This window comes from Hyaena hyaena, unplaced genomic scaffold, assembly GCF_003009895.1.
Source record: "Hyaena hyaena isolate Hyena2069 unplaced genomic scaffold, ASM300989v1 scaffold_151, whole genome shotgun sequence".
NCBI classification, from domain to species: Eukaryota; Metazoa; Chordata; class Mammalia; order Carnivora; family Hyaenidae; genus Hyaena; species Hyaena hyaena.
Window position 1 is genome coordinate 2,292,225 of NW_024080783.1, and position 17,759 is coordinate 2,309,983.

At 44.0% G+C, this 17,759-nt stretch overlaps 1 protein-coding gene across 10 annotated transcripts in view; it reads left to right on the forward strand.

Annotated features, from left to right (window-relative positions):
* Positions 1–17,759, forward strand: part of DENND1A (DENN domain containing 1A) — a 500,247-nt gene that overhangs the window by 336,382 nt on the left and 146,106 nt on the right. For all 10 annotated transcript variants that reach the window (XM_039239000.1, XM_039238996.1, XM_039239002.1 and 7 more), the window contains one exon: positions 13,238–13,363. In XM_039239000.1, coding sequence (XP_039094931.1) covers positions 13,238–13,363 — 126 coding nt within the window. The remainder of the gene's footprint in view (positions 1–13,237; positions 13,364–17,759) is intronic.

Here is a 17,759-nt window from a genome sequence, read left to right on the forward strand (position 1 = left end):
TATATGCTTTTATTTATATAGAATTCTAAAAGAGCAAAAACTAGTCTTTGCTGGATGAAAGCAGAGCAGTTGTTGCCTTGGGCTGGGATAGAGAAGGAGGGACTGACGGACAAGGGTACCAGAGAACATTCTGGGGGAAAGAAAGCATTCTGTTTCTTGATTGTGATGGTGATTACACAAGTACATGCGTTTGTCAGAAGCCCTCCAACTGTACTTTCTATGCATTCGGTCACATATCAGTTATGACTTACATTCATTTTTAAAAACAAGAGGACTTGGAAATGAATTTTAAAAGAAGGCTCCAATATCGAGTTGCTTTCAGAACAGCACTGTTAATTTTCATGTGACTTATGAATATGGGGAAAGGGGTAACTTTGGAGGTAGGGTGGTTCTGGCTCTTTCCTAGGTACCTAGATAGTTTGGTCTCAACGTCTATCATCTTATCTGTTATCTTGTTCTACCATTAAAATAAAAAAACAGATTGACCAGCTTAATGCCGATTTGCTGGGTTCCATGAGACTTGCAGATTTTCCGTTTTCACTGACAATATCATATTGTTCCCCAGCTGTGGATTTTGGAGGAGGAATATTGCAAGACTAGTCTGTGTCTTATTGATCTCCATGCCTGGTTATAGACTTCATGTTTATCTCAAGCCCATGTGGATGCTGAGAACAGAAACATAACGTCCCCTCCCTCTGCAGCCATTTAAGCACTCTTCATCTGTTTCTCTCCTAAATTTTAAATAACATCTCTTGTTCCTTAAAGAGCTTTAAGTATAAGCTGCTTGGCCAGTATATAGTTTGTAGGCTTTTAAAAAGCTTGATAAAAGGGAGCTCAAACTCTTCCAGGCTTCCACTGATGTGGACGTACCACATTTTATTACTGGGGAACAAGATTTCCCGTGGCTTGGTTAGGGCCCTTTTTAATATTCTTTGGCCTGAAATTTGTAGGCTTCAGTGTATGCACGTGGATGTGGAAGCCTTTACTGTCTGCTTACTCTTTCCTTTTTTTCACTTCATGCTTTCTGTAGCCTGAGTGATGCTCTTTTATAACAGGCTTTGTTATATCGTGATATATGTAATGGGACATTAAGATGTGTATTCTTTTTTTGACCTTATCGTTTGACTTCTAAGATTTTTTTTTTCTGGCAAATACTTCTAAATGGAGAAAGCCACCTACCTAAATAGCATTGTTTATATTATGTTAACCAAAGTTGGAAGTAACCTTAATACCCAAAATTAGGAGGAGTAATTAAGGGAACATATCCTATTGCTGTTCACTGCAGTGTACCCTATAGTCATTAAAAATGATGGTTATGAAGATTGTGGGCAACACAGGAAATGCTAAAGATGCAATTTAGTGAAAAAAAGCAGAATAAATGACACATCTACTATGAGATAATGAAGAAAAACAGCCATATACACAGAAGTAAAAGATTTTTAAAAGATCTCCCCAATTACCAACAGTAGTGTAGTAAGATAGTAAAGCTATGAAATAACATCTTTTTCTCCTATTTTACCAAATTTTCTATAATATGATTATCACCAGGTTCATGATGGAAAAATCATCTTTCTTCCTCTCATCTGAAACGCTTGACTGTTTGGGCTTCCGGCTTCCTGGTTTGTACATATGTCTTTAAGTATCTACCTGTCACCAGTCATCTCTCATACTTTTAAGTCCTTGTCTGTAGGACTCTGTTCTATGTTGGCCACTCTCCATGACAGTGTCCATTCCATGACTTGTAAATTGCATGCAGCGAGGGAAGGAGCATCCTGACCCAGTGGGCCTTGCCCTGAGTGTGTGCATATGATTTGTCAACAATCAAGTATTTTATGGGAGTTTATGGGACTTCATTAAAGATGCTGGAGCAGGAGCACTGTGGGGACATCAGAAGAGATCTCAGCAATAAACCGCAACCCCAAGCTTTGGAATGCAGTAAATGTTTAAAAGACTTCCTTCCTTTCATTACTGAATTTTACTTTACTTTTATACCAGTAAAGAGTTGTGTTTTATTGGTCGAAATTTCTTGATTCCGTTTCCCCAGGTCTGTTTAAAAGCTACATTTTATCTTTGAGGATGTTTGGCTCATGGTAGAGGAAGTGCTGCCAGCGAATTCAATTAACTGGCAGAGCTCACAGATATTGTACACGGGTTTCTTTTTTTCTTCTTTTTCACAACTGCTACATAAACACAGCTGGGTTTAATATTTGTCGTAACAAAGATTTAACTTGAATCATTTTACTCTGGGTAATTAATGCTTGGAATTTCGGCTACTTTTTCATTCGTCCGTTTGTAATCCTCTGCATTTCTTTACTCTGGCTATCCAGATAATGAAGTGTGCTCCTCTAGGTCTCTGCCCTGCCTTAAAACTGCTTAATATTTGGCCGTTCCCACTAGAGAGCAGATGCTTTTCTTTGCAAGAATTGAATTTCTGTCAGCTCTTTTATGCATCATGTGTTTGGAACTGTAAGTGGATCAAGTTGTTCATCACAGCAGGGACACTGTGAAACACATCTATTATACACACTTCCCACCCCCCCTTCCTGTTTTTTTTCTCCCCCGAGGAGGTGGAGATGCCCAGATCCCATTGGGAGATAACTCACTCTGTGTGGATATATCCATGTGATCCACCATGGGTCCTGCCTGGCTGCATCCCTGAGCATGGAAATCTACATCCATCCAGCCCAGGATCGTAGCCGAGACAAATCCTGCTTTTATCTTTGTAAACACCGTGCACTTCATTAACTCCCAAATACACACCAAGTTTGGGTCACTAAATAAACCCACCAGGCTTAGCATAGCATAATGAGTGACATTTCAGTAATTGATGCTCTAGAAAATGTTAATTTAAGCCCGCTATTTAATTTTTATGCTACAGTAGTGGCTAGGGTTGTTTTGGCTTTGGAGTTGTGTGAAAGAATAGTCACCATCTATGAGACTCCGACTATGTGCCGGGCACTGTGCTAGAAACTCAGAAAATCTTAGCATTTAATCTACATCACAGTTCTGAAACAAATGTGTTGGGGAGGGGGTACTTTACCCCTTTTTTATAGATGAAGAGAAGAGGTTAAGTAACCAGCAGATAGCCAGCATCTAAAACAGAATTTGAACCCAGACTAAATCAATACACTTTTGGGTATTGAACCTTCATGCTCAGGGTTTGCTAGACATACATTCATTCATTGGTCAGTCAACTGCACTGATTCATTACACATGTGTGTTACACGCTGCCGTTGCTCAGTTTGAGCTGCCTCATTCCGCGTCAAGCCTCAGACCGGTTGGCTTTTACCAACCAACCACCTTTGTATCCATTTAAATCTGAGCTGCTGATGATACTTGGGATTGTTTACTTAGTTTTGCTTTTTCTGTCAGAGCTCAGTGTGAATATGATCCAACTTCCCCAAGCAACCTACCATGTTCTTACAGTTTTCATTTTGCGAATTTCCATCCCTAGATTTAGCTTTGAACTGATGGCTAAAAATTTCCTAGTCTGAGTAGTTTCTTTTGTCAACATCGCTTTGAAAAGCAGGAGGAGTCTTGATGATGTTCCTGCTGTGATATGCTCATCTTTTAGGTCTCAGATAGTGGTGGTGAGGGCAAAAGTACATTTTGGTGCATTTTTAATAGATATCATTCAATTTGCAGGAGTCATTCTGAGACATTCACATGTCTGACTGAAATACCGCTGATTTATAGAATTAATTATAGTTACATGGATAGGTGGCTTTTGCCCATGAAGAATGTCATTGATCTCTTGATAACATTTTTAGTTATGATTAACTTTAGTCTTCCTGCAAATACTTCAAATTAGAACCAGGCATTAGTGTCCTGGTTCATTAAAAATAGACCAACCCCTTCATTTTTGATTTGCAGTCCATTTTGTTGTTGAAAGATGTTGGCATTAAAAAAAAAATTGGTGGAGAATATGTTGTAAAAAAAAAAAAAAACACGTATAACTTCCCTTTTGCAAGTACGTATCTGTTTTTTCAAAGGTAACTTACATTTGTATTTTGTGCCTTGTGTTTGCAAGAGAATGGTTCTTGGTTTATTCATGTTGACAACTGAAAAGCCTTAGACCTAATTAAAAGAATTTCCACGAGCACCTTTACTGAACCATTTCATTACGCGGCACTGCACAGATTGCTTTGTGAAACATGGTGATAGTTTAAATCTGACCTTTAAACCTAAACTGCCAGAAGTATGGGGGAGAAAACCCTTCTTTGAAAATACTCCCAAGATGCATATATATAGGCATACACGCGTGCACATATTTGGTTAGAAATAATCCCTTTATTGAATGACCACCTAATAATATAAATACACATTTACTCTGAGCTCAGCTCTTGCTTGTAGCCTCCTTTAGCTAGGGCAGGATTTTCAGCTGCATTAATTGTGTGTGTGCACGTGTGTGTGTGTGTGTGTGTGTGTGTGTGTGTGTGTTAAAGCTAAATTGTTTTATAGGGAAAACAAAGACAATTTCACTTGTGGGCAAAAAAAGGCTTTTGGAGGAAGAATAATATTACAAATAGGTAGAAGAATGCAAAAGTTGTTGCTTCTGGATTTCAGTTTAAAATGCTAGGTACTTGGATTAAATGCATGGAGGTGGGGGGCCTGGAGGGCTCTAGTATGTGGTGTGCTACTGTTTGGCAGACAGTGGAAATGGACCTTTTTGTTTTAAAATTCTACTTTTTTTTTTAGGATGCCAAGAATGGCATCCTAAGGACTTGATAGTTCTTAAGATGCTCAACAAAGCCATTATAGCATATAGTGAAATAGCCATTCACATAATGAAAATTGATCCTTTTGTCTAACAAAAGATGCTTAGATTGTAAGGCTTGCCTCTAACTTTATGACTTAATGCTCAACCAGTGAGATGTCAAGAGACAGACCGAGAGGAGCAGCAACCTGAGCCCCAAGGGTCATAGCCAGCTCCTGCTTGGATCTCCACATAACTAGCACAGTCCCCACTCCCCCATGGAGAACCAGGATCTTTGAGGGGAAAATGGGATGCAGAAGAAGCAATTAAAGCCAACTGAGGTCAAGGTACAGCCGTGTTCTCAAGAAAGAAACAGAAAAACAAGGAATGAGAGGAAGCAATAATGGAGATAGATTAAGTTGGAGAAGAAATAAACCAGTATCAAGGACAAATCTAATTTGCTGCTCTTAAGAAATCCTGGCAGCAGTGAGAATCCATGAAATAGCACAGACTTTGGGGTAAGACAGACTTGGGCCTGGCTGTGGCCCGGCTGTGTGACATGGAGCAGTGGCTCACTTTCCTTATCTATATAGTGGGGATAACCGTGACTGTCTAGCCCGCTTGTAAAATTTTTAATACAATGCTGGGTATGAAAATACCTGCCATGGTGTGTGGTACCTAGTTGGGTGTTTGATAATTACTAATTCCTCTTCCCTTCTCCTAATGAATTCCTGGTTTCCCAGAAACTATTACTGGGAAAGACAGTAGGGTGGGGTTGCCTTTATGCATCAAGACTTTGTGCTTCAATTTGAGGCAAGAATGAAGACTTTAGTAAATACACTGCCATTTTTCATTGCCAGTGTGAAGGTAGCAGAGAGAGCCAATGTATCTGTGTCCCTGCAAATGGGAAAACGAGGCAATAGTTCCTTCTCTCCTCTCTAGACCCAGACATTCCCCAGGAGCTCTTATAGCAACCTTGATATCTAGTCTGTTCAGGAAAGGAAGATTCAGTGTGGCTTGGTCCTTACAGGCCTTTTTTTTTTTTTTTTTTTAGGTTTATTTATTTTTGAGAGAGAGAGAGGCAGAGCATGAGCAAGGGAGGGGCAGAGAGAGAGGGAGACACAGAATCCAAGGTAGGCTCCAGGCTCTGAACTGTCAGCACAGAGCCCGACATGGGGCTCGAACTCATGAACTGCAAGATCATGACCTGAACCAAAGTCGGATGCTTAACTGACTGAGCCACCCAGGTGCCTCCCCCCACCCCACGCCCCACCCCTTTCAGGTCATTTTTAAAAGGAGAAAGAACGTGTGATTCTAATGCCTGTTCCCAGTTGCTGCTGGGTGTCTGGACAAAACAAAAAATCTTTTAACTTCTTTTCTGACACTGGGAGGTTAATAGGAGAAGTGCGGCCCCTTGCACAGGCTAACCTGAGTCAGACTTTCAAAAACTCTGTGCTTGAGGTGTTGTGCCAGCACTGAAGATAGTCATGGTCGCTGCCTTCCTAGGACGTGCAGTCTCACAGAAAAGTGACATTTATGGGATTGTTGCAACATGCACATTGAAAGAAAGGTACAAGGAGAGTATGTGACTGACGGGGAACCTTGGTCTACGCTGAGGGGTCAGACCCAGGAAGTGATTATATTTGAGCTGAGACCTGAAGCATGAGTAGTCGTTGTTCCGTGTGGTAGCCGCTATTCACATGTGGCTATTTAAAGTTTGATTCATTACAGTGGAATAAAATAAAAAATTCAGTTCCTCAGTCACACCAGGCACATTTCGAGCTCTCCGTTGCAGCTACCACAGCAGACAACACAGACGATAAATTCTTGGCAGACAGGCCTATTGGACGGAGCTGGGCTGTGGGCAAGGGGGTCATGGTGTTGGGAGCACTCCAGAGGACCAGGCCTACCAGAGGTCTTGGGGTGTGAGAGAGGCCAGTGTGACCAGAGCCCAGAGGGTCCACAATGACGCCATGGAGGGGATGCAGAGCCTCAAATCTGAGAGAGGCTGAGGCCAGTCACTCGGGGCCTTGCAGGCCAGGCTAGGACTATAGTCTTTATCCCCCCAGCAGTGGGGAGGCTACTGAAAGATCCTAATAGTCAGAAGTGCATAAATAGAAAGCGAAGGCATCCCTGCATAGTTTGTGCTTGATACATGGTGCTTTAGATTTTTGCCATATATATTGCTCAGCAACTTGTGTTTTCTCCCCATCTGGCAGTATTTTTGGATATCTTTTCCTGTCCAAAGTGGGTAGGAGTGTCTTAGAGGTGGATGGGTGAATCGTGGGCCATCTTTATCTCCACCTTTCCCCCTCCCTCTCCACAAGTGGCAACATTTATTTTTGAGAGAGATGGAGAGACAGTGAGAGCAGAGGTTGGGCAGAGAGAGAGGGAGACATGGAATCCAAAGCAGGCTCCAGGCTCTGAGCTGTCAGCACAGAGCCCGATACTGGGCTTGAACCCATGAACTGTGAGATCATGGACCTGAGCCAGAATTGGATGCTTAACTGACTGAGCCACTCAAGCACCCCTGGAGCCACCAAAAATTTTAGAGGAAGGGAGTGATATGATGTAGCCTCTTGTTTTAGAAAGACAAGTTCATGCAAAGGTGGTCTTAGACCAGGATGACTATAGAAGGGCCGCCAATTGAAGATGGCCGCAGTCATCCAGGCGAAAGAAGAAGCGTGAATACCAAAACAAATTAGGCCATCTGCTACATTCACTATCCATTTTTTACCCATTATGTTGTAATCTTCACAACGTACGTATGTTGCAGACACCTCATTTTCCAGCAAAGGAAATTGAAGTTCAGAAAAGTTAACAAAGTAGGAAAGCCAGGTTTCTGATCTTAGAATTAGGTGAGTCTGGCGACCCTGCCACCTGAGGAGTGCATGGGGACAGAGAAGCAGGTGAAATCGAGATCTGTGAGGTAGAGCATGAACATGAACCATGGTACTGAGTGGGGAGGGAAATACTGCTTTTGTCCTTGCACGTATTGCATTCACAGTGTTACGACTGGGCTGGTTGACCTCCTCAACTCCTTCAGCTTCCAGAGGTTCATTTTCCCTGCAATTTTGGTTACATCTAAGTGGTGGCTTTCTGCAGAAGGGGAAAGGATGAGTATCCGTTTCACCTCCAATCCTTCCCAACTGAGACCAGATTCTTGGAATGATGAGTCTAACTTGAAGAATGTGATCCTAGACTTTCCTCCAAGCAGAATGGCTCAGCCCCTGGAAATGTGACTTAGGATATCAAAACGTTCATTCACCTGTTCTTTCATTTAGCAGCAAGTGCTGAATGGTTACACCAGCCGAGCACTGCTGGCCCTTCTGGGAACTCCGTCTAGCAGGAGAGGCAGTAGCCCCGGCTCACCTATGCAGCCCTAGCAGCCCCAGCAGGGTGTCATTAACCCTGTTTTAGGGGTCAGGGAAGCTTTGCAGATGAGGGGACATCTGGATTCCCTCTTTCCCTTAACCCAGGGCAATTTTTAATTTGACTATTAAGGAAAAATACCTCATTTAAATTCTTTATTATAAAAGGAGCATATGCTTTTTAATAAAGGATAATCAAAACAATCAAAAGTGCGTAAAACAAAACGAAAGTATCCTGCATGGTTCAAGTTTGATACATGGCATTTTAGATTTTTACTACATATATAAGCATATATATACAGAGAGAGAGAGAAATTTTTAAATGATTCATGATATTTATATTGCTCTGCAACTTTCATTTTCCCTCCCATTTGGCAGTATTGTGTGGACATCTTTTCACATCAGTTCAAGTACTGTCACATACTTTTTAGCAGCTATGCAGTATTCGTTGTAAGGATGTGGTATAATTAATTGGCCCCCATTGATGGGCATCTGGATGCTCTCTCAAAGGGTGAATGGATGGTCACAAATAGGACAGGAAGGGACAAGAGACAATGCTCTTTGAGTAGTCAGCATGTTTATGGCTGGAGAGTAGTGTAGGCTTCTAGATAGTAATTCACTACCTGTCTAGTATACGTTAATTGGGCCTGAGGGAAGTGAGGCCAGTTGAGCAGAGAGTCACCAACTACTCTTGAGATGTTGTGATGATTTTCTGCAGGTGGTGATGGCATAGGGTGGGGTCATTGAAGGATTTTGATGGAGGGATTGAAATGACCAGAATCGGATATTTCTGACATTACTGGGACAGCTATGGGTGAGGGCATTGAGGGGACACTGAAGACCAGGAGCTCATATAGAAAGCTAGTCCACCGGCCTGGGCCAGAGAGGATGAATGGAACTGCATGGCATAGTGCCAGGGTCAGGGGCACAGAGAGGAGAGGGCAGACTTGGTACCTATTTGGGGAGGTGCTGGTAAGATGTGGAGGATGGTGGTGGGTGGGGAAGGAGGATTGTGGAGTCTAACATCTGCCTCTGGCCCTGGAAGATGAGTGGGGTGACAGTGCTGTGACTGAGATGAGATACAGGAGGAGAGGGGGAAAGAGAAGCTGATGCATTCAATTTAGTATCCTCTTCTCTTTGTTTTCTGTCTTCCTCCTGATACCTCATTAAAGGAGGAAGCCATCCTCATCAGCATTTCTGTCGCCCCCAGATTACACCTGATGAACCCCAGTGTTAATGATTTGACCAGAACCCCCCCATGAGTCCTCCCAGCAAGTTCAGCTTGAGATGTATGACTCAAGACTTATGTTAAGCCTTCATCATCCCTCAATTTTATTTAAAGGACAAAATGCTATCACCGGTCATCAAATGCACATATACTTGAAGTTTCAAAGCTTGAAGTGCCGACAGAAGCTTCTCCCTGTTGCAGGGTGAGGAGAGGTCTTCCGAACTTCTTGGCCTAAGTGGTCACGGGGGCAGCGAGAGCCCAGGACCACTTGGCTGGCTTCAGACCAGCTGGGGCGGGCGGGAAAGCGCACACTCATATTTGCTCAGTTACAATCAGCAACGACTTCTTTGTGTAAAATGATAATGAGGCCATTAGGAGAGGCTCACCTGAAGTGCAGCGTTGTGAATCCAAGGTAATTAAACACCTCCCGAATGAAAGGGAAAGGCCGGGGAAGGTTAAGTGAGGAATAATCTGCAGCACAGGTGGCCCAAGGCCTTCGAGGAGCTAGAAGAGTGACAGTGGTGTGCACCATTTCAAAGGAGGAAATGTCACCCCAGTCCCTGGAAGAGGCAGCATTTCTATTACTGGGAGGGTGGGAAGTGGGCAGTATTTTTTTTTAAGCATTTTACTAAAGCATGTTTCTTTTCCACATGTTTCAAAAGCGTGTTTCAAGTTGAAAGTCCGTGGCAGAGTCTGCCTGAGTGCTGAGTGGCCTGCATTGCTCTTCATGGGCTCTCACCATTGTGGCACCGGGGCTTATGTGTCCCCAAACAGGAGAGGTCACCATCAGTGGGATATTTACACCCAGGTATTGAGACATAGTCAGAACTGCTTCTAGAGGAAAACCGTTTTCCTTGGCCTACCTCCAAGTAGAGGCAGGGTAGCCACCCCCTCTTTGCAAACTCCCATCCCTTCTGACTTTCAAGAAAAGGGCAGCAGTCCTGGCCCTGCCTTACTGTTCAGACATATGGCACGCCCTGCAGCAACAGCACAGGATTTTTCCCCTCGGCTCAGAAGACACTTGGTGGTGACCCTCTGCATGCCAAGCACTGTGGTCCGTGACTTCGCGTGCTCTCCCAGCTTCTCTTTATAGGCTCTGGCAACAGGATTTTTTTTATCCTGTAGTTTCTTGCTTCAAAATCTCTGCTGTCTCCACATAAAAGTTTCTACGTGGATAGTCATAGCATTATTCATAATAACCAAAATGTGGAAACATCCCAGATGCCCATTACTTAGATAAATCCATAGGATAGATAAAATGCAGTCTGTCCATATGGCGGGATATTATTCACCTGTGAAAAAGAATGGAGTATTGACAGGTGCTACAACATGGAGTAACCTTGTTTATAATGAGCATGATGCTAGTGAACGAAGCCAGTGACAAAATCATCCTGTATGATTCCACTGGTATGAAATGTCCAGACTAGGCAAATCCACAGAGACAGGAGGTGGATTAATGGTGATCTAGGACAGGGTGAAGGAGGGAGGGGAGGAAGATTGGTGGGGAATGAAAAGCAACTGACAATAAGATGAGTTTCTTAAAATTTTTTAATGTTTTATTTATTTCTGAGAGAGAGAGAGACAGCATGAGCAGGGGAGGGTCAGAGAGAGAGGGAGATATAGAATCTGAAGCAGGCTACAGGCTCTGAGCTAGCTGTCAGCACAGAGCCCATCATGGGGCTCGAACCCACGAACCGTGAGATCCTGACCTGAGCCGAAGTCAGACACTTAACTGACTGAGCCACCCAGGTGCCCCAAGATGAGTTTCTTTTCGGGGGTGATAAAGATGTTTGGGGATTAGATAATAGTGATAGTTCTACAACTTTGTCTTTATACTAAAAACCACTGAACTCTATACTTCAAATGAGTAAATTTTATGGTATGTAAAATATATCTTCGTAAGCCACTAAAAAATCCCTTATCAGAAGCTTGTTAATAAGAAATCATGTCCTTGGAGCATTTCTGGTCTATGTAATCTATCCCAGATCAGTGATGCTTAATATTTTTAGGTTCACAGGCACCTTTAGGGATCTGAGGAAAACTGTGGAGCCTGTGTCCAGAAAAATGATCATCTCTCATTCATATTAAAAATTTGGAGATGATTCAGGGGCCACCTGCATCTAAGTTTTCTATTTTATCCTTAAATAATATCAGGCCATTACATAGGCCTATATCTAAGTCCATACACATTCCTGAGATGGGCCCTTGACATGTCACCTGCATGCTTAAAAACAGTCATTAGGTTTACCTTTCCCTCCAGATGAAGGAAAAAACTCCTTAATGTACTCACAGCACCTCTTTTCCTCTGGCCTCATTTTAAGCCATATTCCCCACCATTCTCTCTACTGAACTGACAGTTCTTTCTATTCTCTGAACTCCTCCTTACCCAGATTTTCCCCTGTACTTCGTACCCTTCCTTCCCCTCCTTGCCAAGTTATAATTCACCCTCCAGATTTCTTTTTTTTTCTTTTTTAGAAGTTTTTAAATATTTGTTTATTGTTGAGAGAGAGGGAGACCCTGAATATGAAGCTGGCTCCAGGGTCTGAGCTGTCCGCACAGAGCCTGATGCAGGGCTCAAACCCATGAACAGTGAGATCAGAACCTGAGCCAAAGTCTTATGCTTACCTCATTGAGCCCTGCAGGAGCCTCCACCCTCCAGATTTCTGTTCAAGCCTGATTCCCTCTAGGAATCTTTGACCTCCCTAGTGAGCTCTATCATATGCTTATCACAGCAGCAATGTCACATGGATTGGTATTTTCCTAGCTGGCATGTAAACTTAATAAGGGCAGGGCTCGTGTCTGGTCTTGCTCACTATTGACTCAAGGCTACCACGTTGTCATGTTCCAGGGGTACTTTTCATATAGAACACAGTGTGAATGGAGTGCCCAGGAGTTGTGCAGTGTGGAATCCTGAGGTGGATGGAAAGCATGTTCGAAACAGACCAGGAAGCTTATGTTGTCTTTTATATTGAGAACAGCAGCCACCATGTCACACAGTCTTTGATTCATTGAGTAGTCATAGGAAAAATCTCTTTCAGTTCTCACTTCAAGGAAAATGTGTTTTCATTTGTACAGCTGGTTTGTTTGTAATACATGGACCCAGAGAATCTCACTTGTGTTTCTCTTTTTGCTTTGACCACTAGGAGATCCTTAGGTCAAATCTGCAATCTAGTTCTAGCCACCATGTAAGTCCTTATAGTTTACGTTTATATACTAAAAGTATTTCTGGCTTCTTTTCCCAGTTCCATGGCTTTCTTGTCTATTTTTTAAAATTTCTTGAGGAAATATCTGTTAGCTGCTACTGTTTCTTTAGAGTATGAAGTATGTAATAATTTATATGTATATATACCTTACATATTTAATAAACATAATTTATAACATTTAATACATAAAGTATGAGGTGTGAGATATATATTGTATGTTCTAAATAAGCCATTTATCTCTAATGTATAAGAAAGTAATAATATGTAAGTAATTTAAAGAGGAAGTAGAATTGGAACCAAGAAAATTTGTGTAGTATGGGCTCAGATTATAAGACCTTCAATTCATATTCCAATTGGCCATTCCTGGGTTTGTTCCTAGGCATGTATTCTAACCTCTCTGAGGCTCTTTCCCCCTCATGAGGCAGGGACACTAATCCCTTCCTTGCCGGATTGTTGAAAGAATTAAATTAGAAAATTTACGTGAAAGCACTTACCTGGCCTATTGAAACTACTTAGAAAGTGTGTTTGTTCTTACCTAATATGCTCTAATAGGAGCGACATTCTATTCCAGTCCAGAAACCTGCCCCAACACTGAATGCAGTTTTGTCTTCCCAGCAGCTGCAGTATTAAATCCACCCCCCAGCCCCTGGGGAATTTCTAGAGCTCTGTACATGTTGGGCTTAGCTGGCCATGCTCCCACCCTGCCCTCAACCTGTGTCTCCTTTCTTTCCGTCACCAGATCTCTTCCCTGAAGAACCGGCTGAAGAAGGTGTCCACAACCACTGGTGACGGGGTGGCCAGGGCCTTCCTCAAGGCCCAGGCTGCTTTCTTCGGCAGCTACCGAAATGCTCTGAAGATTGAGCCCGTGAGTAGCTTCTTGGCATTTACAAGTCTGTGTTTGGTCAGGGCTGAGAAATGTACCTCAGGGGTCACAGGAAGCCAGCTCTTCATCTGGTTGTTGAATTCACCTAGAAGAGTATGTGTGCATGCGTGTGTGTGTTTTGTGAGGCCAGAAGGGCACCCTCTCCTCGCCTTACCTCTTAGCCTAAAGAGGTCATGCTGCCCCTGTGAATGTTAAGACCTTTCCCCTCCCTGGACAGTAGCACCAGCTGCGTGTAAATACAGTGCCCAGACCTCACACACACCTGCTCTCACTGCGGATCCTCTGCACTTAACAAATGGGGAAAGTGAGGCTCAGAAAAGAGACATGACTTGCTAACCAGTGGAGGAGCCAGAGAGTCCCAAAGCCTATCCTTTCCCTCTCTGTATCAATGCCCTTTTCTTATAAAGGGCCTCTTCTCCACCCTTGAGAAAGCAAGGTGCCCCGGGTATTCACTTCTTAGGTGTGCCCAAGGTGAGTGTGCAGAAGATTGGGGAATAGTTGTTACCCACCTCCATGGACTGTCAGCCTCCTTAGCCTCGGTTCCCTCACCATGTCCCCTGCCTGCCCTGTGAAGCAAGAAGTTACTGTGGGGCTCTCAAGTCATCAGGTCAAACCAAAGAAAGTACCAGCTGTCCCAGCTTCAGTGGGAATCTTTCATCTAATACCTCTCTACTCAGCCTAGTCTTAGCCAAGGAGAATGGAGAACTTGGCTTGGGGCCCTGGGTCACTCGGTATAGGAAAGAACATGGAGGCGGCCTTGCCGACAGCCCTTCTCTCTTGGGAGCACAGAGTCCCCTTCATCCTGAGCCAGCGGGTGATGGCAACCACAGCCAGCCTGGCCGGACTGGGGGTGAGGGACCGGCCTAGGATGCCCTGTTCACCGGCCCGGTCTGTTTGTTTCTGTCTTTGCTTTAACTCGTAGCATTTTATTGTCTTAAATGACAGAAGGTGAGTATATGTCAGACAGTACATTTCACATGCACACTCTGACAGTGACTCTCGGTTAACCTTCCCTGTGAGCCACGGTTACATGTTGTTAAGATTTTTTTCCCCTCACTATGACTCGGTCACGTGTCTCAGTGAGCCCCAGAATAATAGCAAGCACCTGTTTTCCCTTCAGCCAGGGCATACTGTCTGCAAAGTGGGGGGTGGGGAGCAGCAGCCTAGTGCCACCATCGTCCTGTTCTTGTCTCCCATCTCGTACTGAGGCTTCACTTTCTAAGCTACCTCAGCTTCAGGCAATGTCATGGTCACATAACAGGAGGGATGCACTCTCTTTTTGCTTCCTTTGAACTACTTCCCCGAGGTCCTCTAAAGCCCTTAGTTAATGCACATTCCCCATGTCCTTCTCCTTGTCTCCGAGTGAGGCAGCTCTCATCCTTTGTCCTGACCTCAGGCCCAGCCAACCCTGTCAGGTTTAGGGATAATTTGAGAGCCAGTATAATTCAAGAAAAATTCAGTTGTCTTCCCATCCCTAAAAGGAGAAACGGAATAACTGGTCTGGTCCTTCCCTTGTATTGCTGGGAACTGACAGACATGAGGTGTCTTCCCTCTTAAAATGATCTTGTTACTGTCGTGTATGTGTCTAGAATCCAAAGGCTATTGAATCTTGGTAGGTATTGCTCGATATATGATCTGGGCAAAAGTTGCTCCTCAGAAGAAGTTTATGGTTGTACTTGGCACTTGACATTGGGTTTAAGGACAGAAGCCCTGGAGTTCAAAGCCTGGCTCTGTACTTTTGATCAAGCGTGTACAACCTTGAACAAGCCACCTAATCTCTTTAAACTTCAGTGTCTTCACCTGTGAAATGAACATTAGAATACCTATCAGTCTACATCCCCAGATGGTTATAAGGATCAAATGAGCCATAAAACGTTTCATAGGGAAGGTGAAACTTGACCTGGGTCTGATGGTTTAGGTTTGGAAAAAGAAAGGACCTCTCTTTGTGGGGTGGCTATGGAGTTAACTGAGGGAGCAAAGACTTGGCGGCAGTACCCTTCACAATCACTTTGTCTAGGGCCATGAGTTTGGGTAAGGAGAGGGCTGCAAGAGAGAAGCTGGAGCCAAATTTGACAGAGCCTGGGATGCTAGGCCAGAAGTGCAGACTTCGCCCTGTAGGGGATATCAGTTTTTCAGCAGAGATATGGTTAAGACTAAGTCATGTCTGACCAGTAATACAGCGATGAGCAGTTAATACAGGAAGCAGAGACCAGGGGACTGTCAGGGGCACTCAGAAGAGAGCCCTCTGGTGGTGACACCAGGAAGAGGTATCATGGGGAAGAAATGACTAGGTGAGTCTGCAAAGGTAAAAACTATGGGGCAAGAAATGTCAAAATGTTTCCCAAGACTTCTGGGAGAAGAGGGTGATGCCCACAAGTAGAAAAAGAGAAAATTTAATGCGAAGGTGTTCCCAGTAGCAGTATTTATAATGGTCACATCATAAAACAGACTAAGTGTTCCAAATAGGCAACTGGTTAAATAAATTAAAATATCTGCTAGAATAAAAAATCTGCTAGAATATTACATAGTCATTAAATAGTGTTTTGAGGATAGGACAATGAGTTTAGTTGTCAACAATGAGTTCCCTGTTGTCAACAGGGAACATTTCATGGAGCCTAAGCGGCCGTCCAGTCCTAAGATGCACCATACTTGAGGTACCATTATGAAAGAGGAGAGGGCGCTGCCGATTACGGTTGGATACCATCAGTCATGAGACCCATCCAGATTTCAGAGATGTTAGCGTGTGAAGAAGTCTGTGTCCTAGCATCAATGAAATATGACAGATTTGTCATGCTCTCTGTCCTATTCATCTGCTTCCAAGTAGTTTTTTTCTGGAAAGCCAGGAGGGAAGCCAGAGAGCCTAAAATGTCCTGGCCAAGAATCATCACCATGTTACCTGGATGGTTTTCGAACCTTAGATTTAGTTCTAGGCAATTCTCCTCATCTGAAAGATGGGATAACAACAGTTTCCATGCAAGATTGTTTGGAGGGTTAATTAAAATACTGATTACAAAGCACATGTGAGCCCAAGAAGGAGCACCAGCCACATGGGGGTGGTGTGGGAAATGGTGCCTTGGGTGGCAGTCAGCACAGTGCTGAGAGGGAGGTTAGGATGCCCTCCCCAGGGCCTTTTAGTTGTTTCTCTGGTGATAAAAATAGCACCTGTTCTTAGTTTTAAAAAAACGTTGAAAGTAACAAAGAACTAGAAATGAGAAAACACCCATCAGCCCATCATCTGGAGCTAAGACAACATGTTAGCATGTATCTACCTAGGCTCTAGGGTTTGGGGGTCATTTTTGTTTCATTTTGGTTATTTTTTGGTTTTTCACCTTCAGACAGTTGAGATATTCCTGGGGAAACTGTCCAGTTCCCAGTTAATTTGGTTTTGCCTTTAGTACGTTTTAAGCATTTTTTTCAGAGTATATAAGAACTCTTCTGAAACCTCATTTCTAATGGAACGTATCCCATCCAATGACCCCAGTGATTCTCAGCCCTGGTGTGGATCAGAGTCACCTGTGGGGCTCTTAAAAAAAAAAAAAAAGGCAGGTGTCTGAGATTTGTATCAAGTTCCCACGATCTGCCATCCGTTGCACGGCCCACCACATTATCCCATTGCTGGTTCTTTTGATCGTCAGTAACCTTTCACCGTTTTAAATCACACTGTGATGAACATCTTTATATAAATCTTCGTGCACGGGCTAAATTATTTCCTCAGGCGGAATCCCTGACGTGGGTTTACTCAGTCAAAGGATCCAAGTGCACTGAAGCCTTTGATATCTAAGGTGAGGGGAGAAAGCTGGTGGCCAGAAGCAGGTGGTAGCTCGGAGGGGAGAGCCTCTGAGGTGGATTGCAGGACCAAGTAGCAGCCTTGTGTGCAGAGAACATTCTGCAGCTGATGGCAGAGCAGAGCCCGTGGGGTGGAGGGCACAGCCAGAGGCCGGGAGTGCCTGTGGCTCATCCTCACTGGCCGCTTTGTCGCATGCCCACAGTGACCACCACACTGCTACGGTGTGGCTTCCCACCCTGGGCCAACGGGTGCGGTCGCGGCACTCCGGTCACCGCGAAGTCACAGGGTTTGGGTTTTTTAACACATGAAACATGACAGACTAGACAGTGCTCCTTTCTACTCTGCTTGGCGGCCGGCTCCTGCTGCGCCCCTTGGTGCCCCGCCTGGCTCTGGAAGGGGGCAAGTCCCAGGCCAAGGGGCCCAGAGCTCATGGGGGACTTTTAACTCTTTGGCCTTTTTTTTTCTTTTTTGTCTTTCCTACTGGAAAAAATTACAAAATCCAGCTGGCTGGGGAATCTCGAGCTTCGTTTTCTTTCCCCTGCCCAGAAGGGGAGAGGGAGGCAGCCCCCTGCTGAGGCCGGCCACATGCCA